Here is a 15,742-nt window from a genome sequence, read left to right as displayed (position 1 = left end):
TCTACTCCCGCTAAACCCTAAGTATTTTTTCACTTGGGTGGATGGTGCTTTCCCACGAACCTGACTAATGCACACACATCTCCCAATTCTTTTTTCAATCTATACCCATGGAGGCCACACAGAAACAAGAGTGAGAACAGGGACAGATTCTACACGTAGCCTTATGTGGTAGCTAAAATAAATCCTATGAGCCTGCTCACAACTAGACCCAAAGACTTCTACAGACATACCTCGTTTTACCGCACCTTGCTTTATTGTGCTTTACAGATACTGAATTTTTCACAAATTGAAGGTTTGTGGCAACACTATGTCTACCAAGTCTGTCAGTGCCATTCTTCCAACAGCATTTGCTCACTTGGTGTCTCTGTGTCACATTTTGTTAATTTTCACAATATTTCAAATGCTTTGCCAACAAGATTATGACTTGCTGAAGGCTCAAGTGATGCTTAGCATTTTTTAGCAATAAAGTATTTTTTAAATTAAGCTATGTATATTGTTTTTAGACATAATATTATATCACACTTAATAGACTACAGTGTAAACATAACTTTTATACGCTCTGGGAAGCCAAAAAATCCATGTGATGTGCTTGAATGCGGCAGTCTGGAACCAAACCCACAATATCTCTGAGATATGCCTGAACGTGCAGTTTTAGGTTTTTTAAAAAGGGGGAAGAAATCAGACTTGCCTAAAGTTGATAGCATCAAATATTTAAAAAAAAAAAAAAAAGGCTTCACGTGAAGTAATCCAGCTGTCAGCACAGCCCCTCCACCAGCCTATTGTGTCTGCTTGGCCTGGCTCTAAACTAGTGGTTCTCAGACCTTGGGCTATGAATTCCTTATGGGAGGAAGAGGGTTGGGGGTGATCTTGGAGCTTTTTCGAGAGGTTCATGATTCCATATACACAAAAGCATTGTTCGTCAACAGAAGAAATCATGTCTAACCTATATGAAATATCAAAAACCTATATAAATACTAATGCAATAAATTAAATATGGGATATAAAAGTGTTAATTTCACTGTAGTTCTCCCATCTCCACCACAAAGTTGCTCAATGGTGTCTAAGAGTACAGATTCTGCCAAGTTTTTAATTAGAAAGAAGTTGGCGGCGTGGGATAGTTACTGATGGGGAAGGGACATAAAAAAATTATCTAGGGTGTGAAAATCCTCTAGATCCTGACATGGATAGTTACATAGATGTGGGCAATAATTGAAAATTCATCAAGCTGTACCCTTAAGATTTGTGCACTGTACTGTATGTAAACTGTGCCTCAATAAAAAGGGGGTCTTCTTACTCAAATAGATTGGGAACCACTATCCCCAAAATCCAGGCCATGATGTAATTTTTCCCATCTGTGGCAAACGGAAGAAGAGAAAATATTATAATGAGTTTGTGATAAAGCTAAATTTAGTTAACCTAAAGAAACGTCTTCATCTGAGAATCTTCCCTATGTTCTTTGGTGTCGTTTATTCTGAGTACTCTTCCTAGTCTTTACAGTATTATAATTTCGTTTCTGTAAGAAAAAATAATGGTAAGAAATAATAGTAGTTCTTTCTCTTTTCATTTTTGTAGTTTCATTTTGGTATTGTCTGGTGTGGTTTAATATCTTTACTTGGCAAAAAGCTGGTGATTCACTAGTTTTTTCTTTCAATGGCTCCATGCACTGAAAACATGTGTTCCAAATTTTCTAAGTGACCATTCTGTTGGTCCAGCTATACCTGAAAACTGACCATATACCTATCCATTTACTCTCATGCCTCTGTCCTTACTCACTAGCCAAACAGAGAAGTGCCATCCCAATGCCAACCCGTCCCTCCCCCTATTTGCAGAACCCAAGGGGGCAGCTCATTCTCACCTGGAGAATGAGATTAGAAGCTCTCTTCCCATGGGCCTCCAAAGGGTCCTCACAGAGCCCTGATAAGGTCCCTGAAGACGGGACCTATACTTAGTGAAGTCCCAGTGCAGCACACATTCAATAAAAACATGATAAAATATCTCGTCTCAGAGGAAGCAGAGCAGAGACCGTCAGGAGCCCCTCCATACATGCAGCCAAGGATTCCACACCCAATCTTCAGACTAGGAGTCAGACTGCCAAACACGTGGCAAAGTTTAATTAAGAGAAGTCACCACCAGTATCCCAAATAGACACTTCAAACAGACAAGCCCTCCTCCTATTGAGAGAGCCTCTCTCTCTGTGATCAAGGTTATGACTTTAACACGTTTTTGGTTTTTTTCTCTAGAAGAATTTTCGACAAGGTGTGAGGAAACTGTGTTACCTGTAAAACCCCTTGAGGTTCACTCTGTCCTTTATCAGGTCAGCTGCCTGAACAATAATAATATTCCTCAATGCTCTTCCTGCACAGGAACAATTCTCTCCATAAATCTAAATGGAGAAGATAAAGATTCACTGTGAATTCAGAACAATAACGTGACAATTTGTGAGCTGCCAATGCATACTATATAGAAAAAATTACGGCCAAGTCCCCAAGCTTACAACACTTATATCTCAGCCTACATAGCTACAGACCTAAAACTACCTACTTATTTTTGCCATCAGACCATTCATGCTATTACGCTATAATCACAATTTTCCAAATGCTAAACTGCTTTAACTATAAATAATCTGCTTTTACACAAATTTTCAGGGTAAAATATCTCTCTTTTAAAATACAATGTTTCCATCAAAACAGCAAATTGAGGAATATTTATATATTAACTCTGCCATATTGATAATGCACTCATGTGAAGGTCTTAGAAGGTAGAAAAGTGCTTTTTTTCCTATCCAGTGAGCATCTCACACCATGATACAATTTGATAGCAGGCTGCTGTCTGCTTTGCTTTTAAGCTTCTCTCAATTGCATAGTTCAGTTAATTCCAAGCATCCTGGTTTCATCTACTTCAGATTCCATCTAGCAGATAAAAATTTCATTTAGCTTCTTTTTTTAATCTTTCAATTCGCCCATATGCATCTCTGATTCTGGGAGGATGAAGGAGGATACTCCTCAGACCTGGAGAGGTCTATGTCCTACTTTATATATTACCTGTTTTCTCTATAACTGGTGCCTTCCTCCGCAAGGCAACTTTGCTTCACAAAGGAAGCTAAGTGAAAATGAACTGTCTTCCTAAGTAAAGGCACATGAAAATGAATATGTATTGGGTGGTACGTGCTTACATCTGTTTACTTGTTTCTTGCTTAACTCTTTTTGCACCCACAAAATTTTGTACTGACAATATTTTCTATCTTCTCCCAAAGCTCCCTTAACTTTCCTGTTATCACCTCCTAAGCACAGCCTGGTAAGAAAGGGAGAAGGGCAGGATATGATTTATTTTGAACAAGTTAAAACTATTTTTTGTTTAAAAAAACTTATACAGGTCAGATAACAGAAAATATGACTATAAAAGAGGAATGAGTCAGTGACACTTGACTAGTCCCAACATGGTACTGATGTTTATTCACTCAGTCATTCAAAACACATTTAATGAGCAGCTGTCAGGCCACGTTCTAGATACTGGGGATGCAGTAGTGAACAAGGCCAAAAAGGACCTGCCCTCAACAAAGCTTGGAGTCTCGTTATTCTAAAAAAACACAACTCTTATCAGCTGATTTTTTAACATAACACAAAGAAGGTATGCCCATCTTTTTTCAGCGGGCATACAGACAACTATTAGACAACTATAAATATAAATAATCCCCTTTTACACAAAGTTTTCAGTGTAAAATACTCACTATTTTTAAAACACGGCATTTGTATCACACAGAAAATTGAAAATATTTATACTATATTGAACACTGCCACTTGGATAATGCATTCATAGAAGGGACTTGGATAATGGGAAAATCTGTTTTTTCCTACCCAGTGAGCTTCTTGCTCCATCACACAATTATCAGAGCAGCTCAAACACCTTCAGCTGTGTCATCCCAGGTGAAGGAGACAGTGTGATGGGGAGCAAAGGGAGTACCTACAGCTAGAGAACTCTACACCAGGATGTGTGAATCATTGTTTCAGAAAATGCTGTAAGAGACAAAAGAATCTTACCTGGGAAGGAGTATGTTCAAGGTATGGATTGGAAATTCTTCTCGATAGAGTCTATTTGAAAAGAAAGAAAAGGGGGAAAATTAGAACCAAACGGAAATCTCTGTGCGATCAGAACACAATATATGCAACTGCGACAGGCCCAGCAGTTGCCCAAGCCAAAAATGTGCTGAAATCTCAAGTCATGGGCCTTGGAGGATTAACAGCCTTATTCTCAGTCAATGTAAGTGGTCAACATACATTCCAGTGAGATAGGACGTTCCATGCAAACGGCTCCCAGTCTAGAGAGTACAGCTTTAAAAAGTGTAACAGAAAGACTGGGATGTTTGTGTATTTATCTCTTTATTAACAAAGCAATTTTGATTCCGTTTCTCCTTTCCCTTCCATTTCCACTTTCACCCACCTAAGTTCAGCTCTCATCACTGCACACGTGGACTGCTGTGTCAGCTTCTCAGCAGATTTTCCCCACGCTCTAGTCACGCCCTCCATCAACCAACCAAAGTCCCTTTATCGCCCCCTCAACTGACAGTGGGTCTCTTCTTGCATACGTGCATCAATCCAAACCTCCAGCCCACCCTTCTGGGCCCCCAAAGTCTGCCTCTAATAGATTTCTAGTATTCCTTCTACCTGCCCATGTGGCTTCTTTGATTCAACGAGATCTACTCCTCAGAAGAAGCTGCAACTCATACCTGCCTCTGCTCACACCATTCTCCACATTAGGAAGTCCTCCATCTTCCCTGAACCCCACTGAAGTCCAGGTCTGTACAGTTACCTCCTGGGTGAAGCTCTGTCCACCTGCCCCAGTCCACTGTGGTTTGTCCCTCTTTGGAGCTCTTTGGTTTTTGACTATTTATGTGGTAGCTCCAGGGTGCTCCACATTGTTGGCTGTCTTTCTACACATGCATTTGCCCCAACTAATCCAGAAGCTCCTGGAGAGAGTGCTGCCAGCTTGGCCTGTTTGCTTTCACAGCCTCTAGCACACAACCTTCTAGTCATCTATTTACAGATATTTATATCTCTGTATCAACTGAGTATTTGCTGAATGATTTGAATTGTAGGAGCTAAATTTTCCTACCTAATAATCCAGTAAGCAGCACCATCATCCACATGTGTTTAAGCACAACAGAAAACTATTATCACTTCCCAGTGTGTTTAGGAAAAAGAACAGAGAAACTAACATTTACTGAGCTTCCAACCTACGTTTAAAAGGTCTTTACACCTCTATTCCAAAGACTGCTATCTTTTGAGATCCAGCATTTCTTAGTCTGCTGCCTCTGCTTCTTAGAATCTCTTACAAAAACAGCCTGCCACTCACTGTTTTCCAACATCTGAACCTTCTACCAAACTTTAAGACAGAATTCCCCTTCCAGCTCTTCCCCACTCCACACAGCTCCCATACTAACCTAATTAAACTGAAATGTGTGGATTCCTTATCCAGAAATGCCACTGGGTACAGTCCGCTAAAAAATATGCAATGGCTTCCAGAAAAAAACATGTAAGGTAGACAGGCCATTTTTAATTGTCATGTATTAAAATAAAACACCCACCCGCCCCTTCTGGTCTAGTCTATACAGTCCCGATCCGCCCTTCCTAGGTCTTCTGTCGTCTGAGCTGAAGGTATTGTATTCACTTACTGAAACGCTGAACAATGTAAAATCTGCATATGCACCAGATTTGTAATATGAAGATGAATCGTCATGAGAAGCGATTTTTTCTCCCTAAACAGACTTTCAAAAATTAATATGGCAGGTCAGAACTGACCATCTTTATTACTCACCTAATTGCCTGAATCAGCTCAGAAAAGCAACCACTTCATATGATCTAGTTAAAAAGAAAGCTTTTAGGTAGACACAAGTTCTAAAGAATTAGGTGGGGGCACTTTCACAAAAGACAGCAAACTGCTTCCTTTTTCTCTGCTGCCAGCCCAAATCTGGCTTTCTCAACACTAGTGTTACACTCGCACAATTTCCCTTCACAGAAACTTCCCCTGTGGATGGCTCGTTTCAAAAGATTGGTAAGGTAAGTCAAGAAAGCCATGGGAACCTTCTATGCCGACCAGATAACAGTGTTAGATCAGCTACTAGCCCGCAGGGAGTCGACCAGAGCAACACAACAAGAAGTGCCTTTAAGAGGACACAATACCTAGATTTGTTGTCAGAAACTCCTGAGAAGCTGGCTCTTAACCGGTCCCAAGGGAGCTCTGTTTCATGAACGCACTAGGACAGCAGCTCTCAAGCTCAGCTGAGTGTGGGGAAGCTAGGTGCTCTCTGCAGAGCTCCCGAAGGGACAGATTTGCTCAACTGAAAATAACCACCATAACTCTGTACTTTTTTGAGACCACTTTATGTCAGTTGTTGGTACTGACTAAAGATAGCAAGTGCCAGAGACTTTAAAGAAAAAAGAACATGGAGGAATGAATGGTCCATGCATTGCTAATTGTTAATAGATATTGTGAAAGAATTGTTATGTAATTTAAAAAATAATTTTAATTGAAGAGCAACTGATTTACAATGTTAGTTTCAGGTGTGCAGCAAAGTGATTCAGTTATATGTATACATACATACATACTTTTTCTTTTCAAAATCTTTTCCATTGTATGTTATTACAAGAAATTCAATATAGTTCCCTGTGGATACCAGTAGGCCCTTGTTGTTTATTTTATACATAGTAATGTGTCTGTTAATCCCCAAACCCTAATTTATCCCTCCCCACCCTTTCCCCTTTGGTAGCCATAGTTTGTTTTCTATGTCTATGAGTCTGTTTTTGGTTTGTAAATAGAATCTGTATCATTTTTTTTAGATTCTACATACAAGTGATATCATATGATATTTGTTACATAATATCATATGGTATATTGATTAGGGGGCTGCCATGGGCCAACTTACAGAAATACGAAAATCACTGCTCTAAATCACCGTACAAACCGCTCTCTTCCAGCATTTACCTGAAAGAGGAGCATATGAGCATCCTTGAAGATGCTCCCCACTCTTTTCAACAGTCTTTCCCTGCTATACCATGACCTAGCTCTTTTCATCCCATCTTTGACTCCCCTGGTTTTGCTTTTTCTCTTAGCATCCCAGGGCTTCATCTCACAACTCCTGTGGCAACTAAATTCCATTCATTCCACTTACAAAGCACCTACTGAGCTCCTTGCCAGGCACAGCAGGAGCTTCCAAAAATACAGGAACAAGATACCTTCCCCTAATTTAGAAACCCATTTACCATTAGACATAGGATCTAAAGAACACTTTAAACCCATAAAGGCTCTCTGTTGTTCCAGACTTCCTATCAATTTACTCTATAATCTTGGATGGCTGGTCCAATTGACGCAGGTCTTTTAAATGGCTCTCACCATGTTATCTCAAATACAATGCCCAGACGAGATGATTCTTTTTCCCCTTTTATTTCCAATTTCCTAGAATTACTTAAGCTAGACGCAATGATTCTTTCATAAAGACTTATACATACCATACAGAGAAGATGAGTAACAATACAAATGAAATTAGATTTTAATTCAAATTTATTTCTTCTCCTTTCCAATTTAATGACACATAGAAGACAATTCCCTAAATGATTCCATGCAAATCTCATATTTTAAACATGTGTTAGAAAATTGCAACTCTTTAATATTCACATATGAACTTCCAGGAAAAAAATAATGGCATAACTCAGAAGGATAACTGGTTAGCAATCATATATCACCTTCATTTTTTAAAAAGTTAAATGTCCACTAAAGCTAAACTATAATCGTCTCTGAGTCTAGGTATGAACCAAGCATGGAGCTCATTCCAGTGTCACTGGAAATATCGTGTTAAGCTCCATGGCAGGCTTAAGGACCGTTTTGTTAATCAGCTCTCAAACGATATGCCTGAATGCTCTCCTTGGATTGCATTAAAATGCTTAGGCTACAAGGGGAAAGAGAAATGGAAAAGACTGAATATTACTTCAATCAGCACAGAAGAATGACCTGCTCTATTACAAATAGGAACCAACAAGATCTACTCAATTTGTCAATAACTTGAGAATTCAGTTCACAACACAACTTTGTCACCTTCAGCCATTGTCCTTTACCCATTCTGGGTGACCAAGGAGAAAGGAAGGTGTTAAAGTGGAATAAGTACACTTAGATTTCTTACAATTCTAGGAAGCCAAAAGCTCCCTAAGTAACTAGAGGACACGTGTGTTAAGAGATCACAGACTAAAACAATGAAGGCTGTGACCCAGATGGCCATGCAGCAGAGCTCTAAGATGGGGGTCCTTTTAAGCCCCGGCACACACACACATCTCAATCAAAGTTCGGTCCAGGTTCAAAGGACAGGATCCCACCCAGCCAGTGTGTTGGCCTGAGAAGGACATGGGCATCACAAGTCAGGTATAATGCAAACTGGAGACACGAGCCAGTGGCTGATATGGAAGCACAGGGCAGGGCACCACGACTCCTCCTGCAAACTCTGGTCACAGTTCAGGCCCAACTGTTCCTCAGGGCCCCGAGGGACATACTCACAACAGGCCACTTGTAACAATATCTTCTCAACATAGCCTGGCCAAACCAAAGTGATGTTCTCAAAATGTTCTCTGCTGCCCTGTGACGTTTTAAGAAAACAGAATGAACGGGAAGGTGCTAGAAACGCTTACTGAGTATGCTCTTTGTCTTAAGCACTTGCCCATATTAGGAACTGCACCCCTCTATTCCTATTTTTACCCTTAAGCGTCAGAGAAGTTAAGAAATTTACTTAAGGCCCCAGAGCTGGAAAGCTACAGAGCCAGGACTGGAACAAAATTCTGATTGATTTCAAAGTCACCACTCTACTGTAACATGCTGCATGTTATTAAACAATAGACTCTTTACTATACGCTAGACATTGTACTAAATATTTTGCATGCAACAGATTGCTTAATTTTTGAAAAACTATTAAGGCATTATTAATCCCATTTTGCAGATGACAAAACTAGACTTAAAGAAGTTAAGAAATTCATCCTGGTTTGCAACCCAAACCTGTCTTTAGTTACTGCCCCATACATTTATCCCGTAACACAGAATGTGATGTGCATGTAACTGCATGAGGAAGTCACGAATGGTCTTCTCTGCTAGATCCAGTGGTTCTCAGCCCTGGATGTAAATTAGAACTGCCTGGGAAACTGAAGAAAAAAACACACAGGAGCTCAGGTCTCACCCCAGACACAGAATTAGAACCTATAGGAGAGAGACCTGGGCAGGTTTTTTCCAAGCTCCCCAAGGTAGTTTTAATGTGCATCCCGGCTTGAGAAAAACTGTGAAAATCAGAGGTTGAAATTGGCCATTTGACCTTCTCATCATGCACTTGTGCTGTGAAGCTCGGTGCACTCCCCAGACATCACCTCCCTCACACACCCGGCCGAGTTCCAAACACTGCAGAGGTACAAATCATTTGAACAACAGCCCTGGGATCTGTGTCTGAGCTTCTGAGTCTGACTTGTGTAGAACAAAGAGCCAGTGTCTCGGTGAATCCCACCTTGCACCTGTGCATGTGGTATGTGTTTTCTATCTATCCCATCCCAGACATAGCCCTAAGCCAAGGTACCTCCTGTCTGCAGAGCAGTGCTGTACATATGTAACTTCTGAAAGGACATACACTTTAAATGGCAGCTATAGCATCAGACTTCATTTTTACTTCCCATTATTAAAGGACTCTCTTCTAGTATCAACATGTTTACCCCACTTAAAAGCTAAAGTAGAAAATTAAAGTGGGGCCTAGGAATACTTATAAATATTTCACAATCTTGCCTGCCTAGGGAGATAAATCAGCAAGAATCAGCAGCTTCTGGGAAATACATACAAAATAAGTACAAAAGAAACAAATCCCAAAGCATCATCAATTTGACTTTATTCACTCCTTGGGAAAGTATCTTCCTTCTCACTATGTTTACAAACAAGATAATAATTTTGCCTAACAGGGTGGGCTTCCTTGGTTAATGTCATGTCACAGAAAAGCCTTTACAATTTAGGAATCAAGTCGCTAAAGACTTTGGGCCAACAATTCAATAAGCAGCTTAGTTACCTTCACTTGTCACTGAATTCCCTACTTGGAGTAACATCAACCTACCTAGTCACACGTGGGTTCCAAGATGAACCCATTCCACAGCAGCCAACGTTAAGACATTCCCACTGGCCAACTCTGAGACCATTTGACATCAAAACAATTAAAGTATTGCATTATAATCCATGGCATAAATATCCATGAGTCCATACTGATACAAATAACTGAATAAACAAACATGGGGCTGAGGGGAGGTGGGAGATGTAGGGGTGGGGAGACAGCTCTTCCTTACAGAATGACTTCAACTACTATATGCAACGAAAGGGGAACACACAATATTACCATTAGGCAAAGACCACAGTACTAAATGTTGCAAGCAAGAATCATCCCATGGATGCCAAAATTAGGGAACAAAAGTATGACAAGATACAGGATATCTGCATAGTGTCAAAATGTCTCTCCCAAAGATATTAAAGAGTACAGAGGAAAAAATAGTAACTTTGCAGTGGAGCTTAGCAGACACTACCTTAACTAAATGATAGAAGTTATCACCAATCTTGAGACTTACTGACATCACCTTCCTGCTGATATGATACACGGAGAAAGGCACTTTTATGGTATTTTTGTCAAAATGCATACCTGAATTAAATAAGAAACAATCAGACAACTCCAAACTGAGAGACATTCTTCAACATAACTAGCTTGCACTCTGCAAAAATTATCAAGGTTATGAGAGACCAAAGAAAACTAAGGGTTTATACCAGATTGGAGGAGATCAAACGAAATGGACAGGGAAAGGCAATGCGACCCTGGGTGTGACCCTGAACTAGGATAAGGACCTTAGTAGGACAGCTGGCAGACTGTGAATAAGGGCTGTTATTTGAGTTACTCGAGTATCAGTGCTGGTTTTGCCAAGTGCACTGTGGTTACATAAAACAACATTTGGGGAAGCTGGGTGATGGTCACAAGGCAACTCTCTTTGTACTATTTGTACCTTTATGTCTAAAATTATTTCAAAATGAAAAGTTTTTTAAAAAGTAATGACCTGTTTCCTTCCCACAAATAGTCTCAAAAAAAACCAATCAAATATTATTTCAAAATAAGGCACTGGCACTTATTCTTTACTAAAAGCTGCTCTCACCATAACGTTCTCATCTGAGGTTGCACAACAGGAAGACCCGACTTGCCTCCCTGATCACTCTGGCCTCTAGCACCTCCACACAAATCAGATCGATCTCCCTAAAAGGTCACCTACCGATCATCTTGTTACTTAAAAATAAATTTTATTTTAAAACAAACGGTTCCCTACATGCTCAGAGACAATGCCCAAGTCTTTACCCGAGAGGCCAATCTCCACAATGTCTACATAACCCCAGATGCACGTCTAGCCATGCAGCCTGTCTGACCTTTACCATGCCAACTGTGTGCCTTCTCACCTCTGTGCCTGAGCCCTCACCAGGCCCTCTGCTCCCCGTATGTCTCTACATTTCCACATCCTGCCCTTCCTTTGATCCACCCAAATGCTGCATTGCACTTACCCAAGCCTTGAGCCTCCTGTGACCCATCTCTTCCCCAAAATGCTCCACACTTGTCTGTTTATTTTCCACTGATATAACACTGCCCTGCTCCATTTGCACGTGTACGCCATTTCGCCCCTACCAGACTGGTAACCCCCCAGAGGGACTTCTATCAATCTAGGACCTTCTACAGGGTGTGATGGGCTGAATATCCAATGGCGACTTCTTTCTAGTGTCCCACTGCCCAGTGACCCAGACTCTGAGGCCAAGTGGTAAGGCCTGAAATCACCACCTCACAATCTATGAAACCCATCGCCCCTTCCGCAACCCTCCCCTTCCTTTCTTGCATTTCTTAAGTCTGTCTTAAGTGGTCACTCATGAAGCAAGAGTATATATAGAGTATATTTTTATACACTGAATAATTTATGTGCTTGTTTTAAAACTTGAAGGTCCACTTGAATACTAATTATTTCTTTGTAGTGAAGTCCACTTCAAAAAGTCATTTTGTGTGGGGTCTTCGAGAGGAAATAACATTCACTTTTCCTTTCCTATGTGCAAAAGAAACATACCGTGGAGTAGGCACCTTTCTTCCCTCTGCTGGCTCTGGAAATAAATTAGTCTCTTAGGTGTTGCTTATCAATTTGTACATAAATTTTTGAAAGCTGCAGAACAATTACGGTGAAAATATAGAGCCTTCTGGAAGAAGGAAAACTTAAAAACTAGTTCTCATTTTTATTTCTCAGTTACACAACTAAGACATGCAGAGACCCTCAGAAAGGCAGCACCAGAAAGGACACCCCGAGGCAACCTGGCCCATTCCACAGCCTGCATCTAAGCGATGTGTGTCAGGCAGGAATCTAGATGGGGGGGGGCGCCACGGTCCAAACCCAGCTGCTGCTTGGTTTTCATGGTGTTACTAGAACACAGCTGTGCCTGTGTTTTTACATATGGCCTCTGGCTATTTTCCTGACAAAAATATTTACTCTCTGGCCTTTTACAGAAAAAATTTACAAATCCTGCTCCAGATTATCAAATTTTACAGAGAAGGAGGAGCTCTGGAATCTCCCTAGCAATATATTCCAGTGTGTAACAGTTATTGACCAGAATTTTTTTCATTTTGAACCAAATGATCTCTTGAAGCCATTTAAGATTTCCTCCAAAATTGTTTAAGGAATATTTCCATCTTCACTGACATGTTATATAAAAGCAAGAAATAGGTTGAAACAATTTTGGGCTCCCAAGATTAAAACAAACAAGCAAGGAGCAATTAGTTTCACTAACTCCTTTCAAATTAGGAATTTCCTACCTATACCATAACGTAGACTAGTAAATCCAAGAATGTCAGTTATTTCAAACATCTGAATCTTGTACATAGTATTCTCCTTGCCAGGAATGCCTTGCTCCTCATACATTTAAGGTTTCATATAGTTTATGTTAAAATGTATTCGTATGCTCAAGACCCCCACCCCGATTAGAGTTTCTTAGTACTTCCAAAGCAGTTTAGATTCCAGATACTTATTTATTTACATTGGCTCTTCCCTAACTCATTATGAGAATCTTAAAGATAGGGTCTATATTCCGCTCATATTCATAAATGTCCACAGTGTGGAACATGATTTATTGCATACAATTCATTCTCATTCAATGCTGTAAAGGGAAAACAAAAAAACAACAACAAAACCCAGCTCTCAATACCTTAATTCTTATTACCTTCCGGAGTTTACGGCTCCTTGCTCTGTGCGTTGCACCGTATTCACCTGGGAGGCAGCCTTGCCTGGTGGTTAACAGCAGAGCTCTAAATTTGCATTGCTTAGATTCAAAGCCCATCTGCACCACTTAAAAGTTATGCATCAGTGGACAAATTATTTAACTTCTTTGTGCCTCTGTTTCCATTGCTTCAAATGGAGGAAATAAAATATGCTCATAGGGCTATTGTAAGGATTAAATGATGTAAAACCGTGGTTCTCAAATCACTTGCATCAGAATCACCTGGCAGGCTTATTGCACCAGATTGCTGGGCCCCCTCTCAGAGGTTTTGGGTGCAGTAGGTCCGGGATGAGGCTGTGAATCTGCATTTTAACAGGTTCCCAGAGGATGCGGATGCTGGTGGACTACACTTTGAGAACCACTAACTTAAAACATGAAGGCGCTGACAACAGCGCTCACTGTATAATACGTGTCCAGGGAGCTCTGACTACTGTTTCCGGCGCTTAGCAAACTTTACTACCATTATGCACATGAACGTGGATCCTGCTGTGAGCCTCTCCAGGGACAGGACTGTATCTTCTCCACCCACAACCCTAGGACGTGGCAGAGTGCCCGTGACAGAGCAAGGCCAGTGGTTCCTCACTCAAGGTTCCTCCTGGTCAGAAGAGAAAACAGAATTTGTGGGGAAAAAAACTCTCCTCTGGGCCACATCCCCAGGGTTTTCACAGCAAGCATCTTGCAGACATAGGCTGTTTTATTCACCCATTTGACCCCTGGGGGTGAGGTCCGTTTCCCATACTTGGGAGTCTAGAAAAGCTAACTCAGAATCTATCAGTTTTTATAAGGTTCTTGGGACCATGGTCCCTTCCCAAAAGAGTACAGAACTTCTATGGGCTTCTGTCAGTGATAACAACCTGCCACCACCACTGTTCATAAAAGAACTGAATTTACCTAGAGTTTTAAAGACAAGTTTTATCTGGACACTGCCAGGTGGAAATCCTGAAGTTCATTTTAAACTTATCCTGTCTTCTAGTCACTACTACTCCTCCTTAGCGTCCCCACACCCTTCAGCTAACAAATCATTCTAGGACTTGCAAGGATCAATATTAACCTTAGCAGTTTACAATTTCACATATACAACTTATAAACATCATGACACTGGCAGTGATAACAGGGCTACGACACAGAGCCTCCACAATTTGGCAAATAATCCTAACAGCAGTGCTGTGATTCCACGTGCAGACTTTTCCGTATCATGGAAGGTTATTTTGCAGCTCCCCCTGAAGTCATTCAAAGCAGGTGGGAATTCCATTGCTGCCTCTGTTGTGCGATTCCACTTTGAACAATCATTCTCTTGATGGAGATTATTCAAGAACAGAGACATCTCATCTCGCCATCTGCCACGGGGAGCAGGCCGACGTCTTCCTTCTCTTCTTGCTCTGATCACAGAGAGTTGTGAGCTTGGTCGGCCCTCACTCATTTCACAAGGCCTCAGTTACTGGCACTGACGTCTTACAGGCTGGTGAAACTTTATTTGTCCTGGGTCACATGTCCCCTTCTTCTTGTGTACTTGTCTTCTTTCAACCTGAGTCCACTGAAAGCTCACGGTGGAGCCACACGAGTTCCCTCCCCTTCTACTCCTCTGATTCACTCTAACAGCCCTACCATGGAATCAGACTTCACTCACATCTTGTGCATATTCCCTTTAGTGTTTCCAGTGATGACACCCTTATTACTTCTCCCACTTTGTTGACATCAGATTTCACCAAGTGCAGGATTCAAAACAGACTCATTTCCCCCCAGGTTCCCTCTCTGTGATGAAGTCATTTAAAGCAGTTGGGAACTCCACGACCGCCTAACTTACGCGATTCCGGCTTGCACTGTGCTGCACCGGTGCTGATGAGTGTCTCGCCCTGACTGCATGCTTACACTTTCAGTCCCTTGACACCGATTTAGATCTTCGCCCTCCACTGAATCACCTTCTTTCTTGTCTTCCCGCCAAGTTATTTCTTCTAACTGCTCTAGATATCCTTTCTTTGCTCTAGTAAGTCGTCACAGAGTCTTTGAAGAAATGCTTTCCCCCAACTGCCTCCCAACTTTCTACTCTAGCACAAAGACCCACGACAGCCCAGCAAACACAACCAGCGATCCCTTCAGCCAGAATGAGAAATGGAGCCCATACCCGGCAGGTCACCCAGCAGTGGTCAGACGTCCTGGAATTCAAGGGGATCTCTAGTTCTCGGTTCCCTCTGGAAATCCCCCTTTTACCAGAACAGGCATCAGCAGCTTCCAGTTAGTGCTCACAGCTCCCAGCTCTCCTGGAATGCTACTAAAATCACCTGGCAAGGATTCATCTTCCTCTGGCCCCACCTCGGCCGCTAGTGATCAACAGTCAACTACACTCCTTCTCCAGCAGCAGCAGCAGCATCACCTGAGCCTTCTGGGAAAGGCAGAGTCTCAGGTGCCA

The 15,742-nt window shown here is 41.4% G+C and overlaps 1 protein-coding gene across 4 annotated transcripts in view; it reads right to left on the bottom strand.

Annotated features, from left to right (window-relative positions):
• The window catches only part of RAPGEF5 (Rap guanine nucleotide exchange factor 5), a 269,897-nt gene that overhangs the window by 163,068 nt on the left and 91,087 nt on the right, over positions 1-15,742 (bottom strand). For 3 of the 4 annotated variants that reach the window (XM_072964864.1, XM_072964865.1, XM_072964866.1), the window contains exons 2-3: positions 4,038-4,088; positions 2,277-2,383 (exon numbers count right to left, since the gene is read on the bottom strand). In XM_072964864.1, the coding sequence (XP_072820965.1) occupies positions 2,277-2,383; positions 4,038-4,088 (158 nt within the window). Of the gene's footprint in view, positions 1-2,276; positions 2,384-4,037; positions 4,089-8,538; positions 8,618-15,742 lie in introns of all 4 variants that reach the window. The other variant, XM_072964867.1, reaches the window with a different exon arrangement.

The sequence above is a fragment of the Vicugna pacos genome, chromosome 7 (genome assembly GCF_048564905.1).
Source record: "Vicugna pacos chromosome 7, VicPac4, whole genome shotgun sequence".
NCBI lineage: Eukaryota > Metazoa > Chordata > Mammalia > Artiodactyla > Camelidae > Vicugna > Vicugna pacos.
Note: the sequence above shows the minus strand (reverse complement) of the source record. Positions and strands in the feature narration are given on the sequence as shown.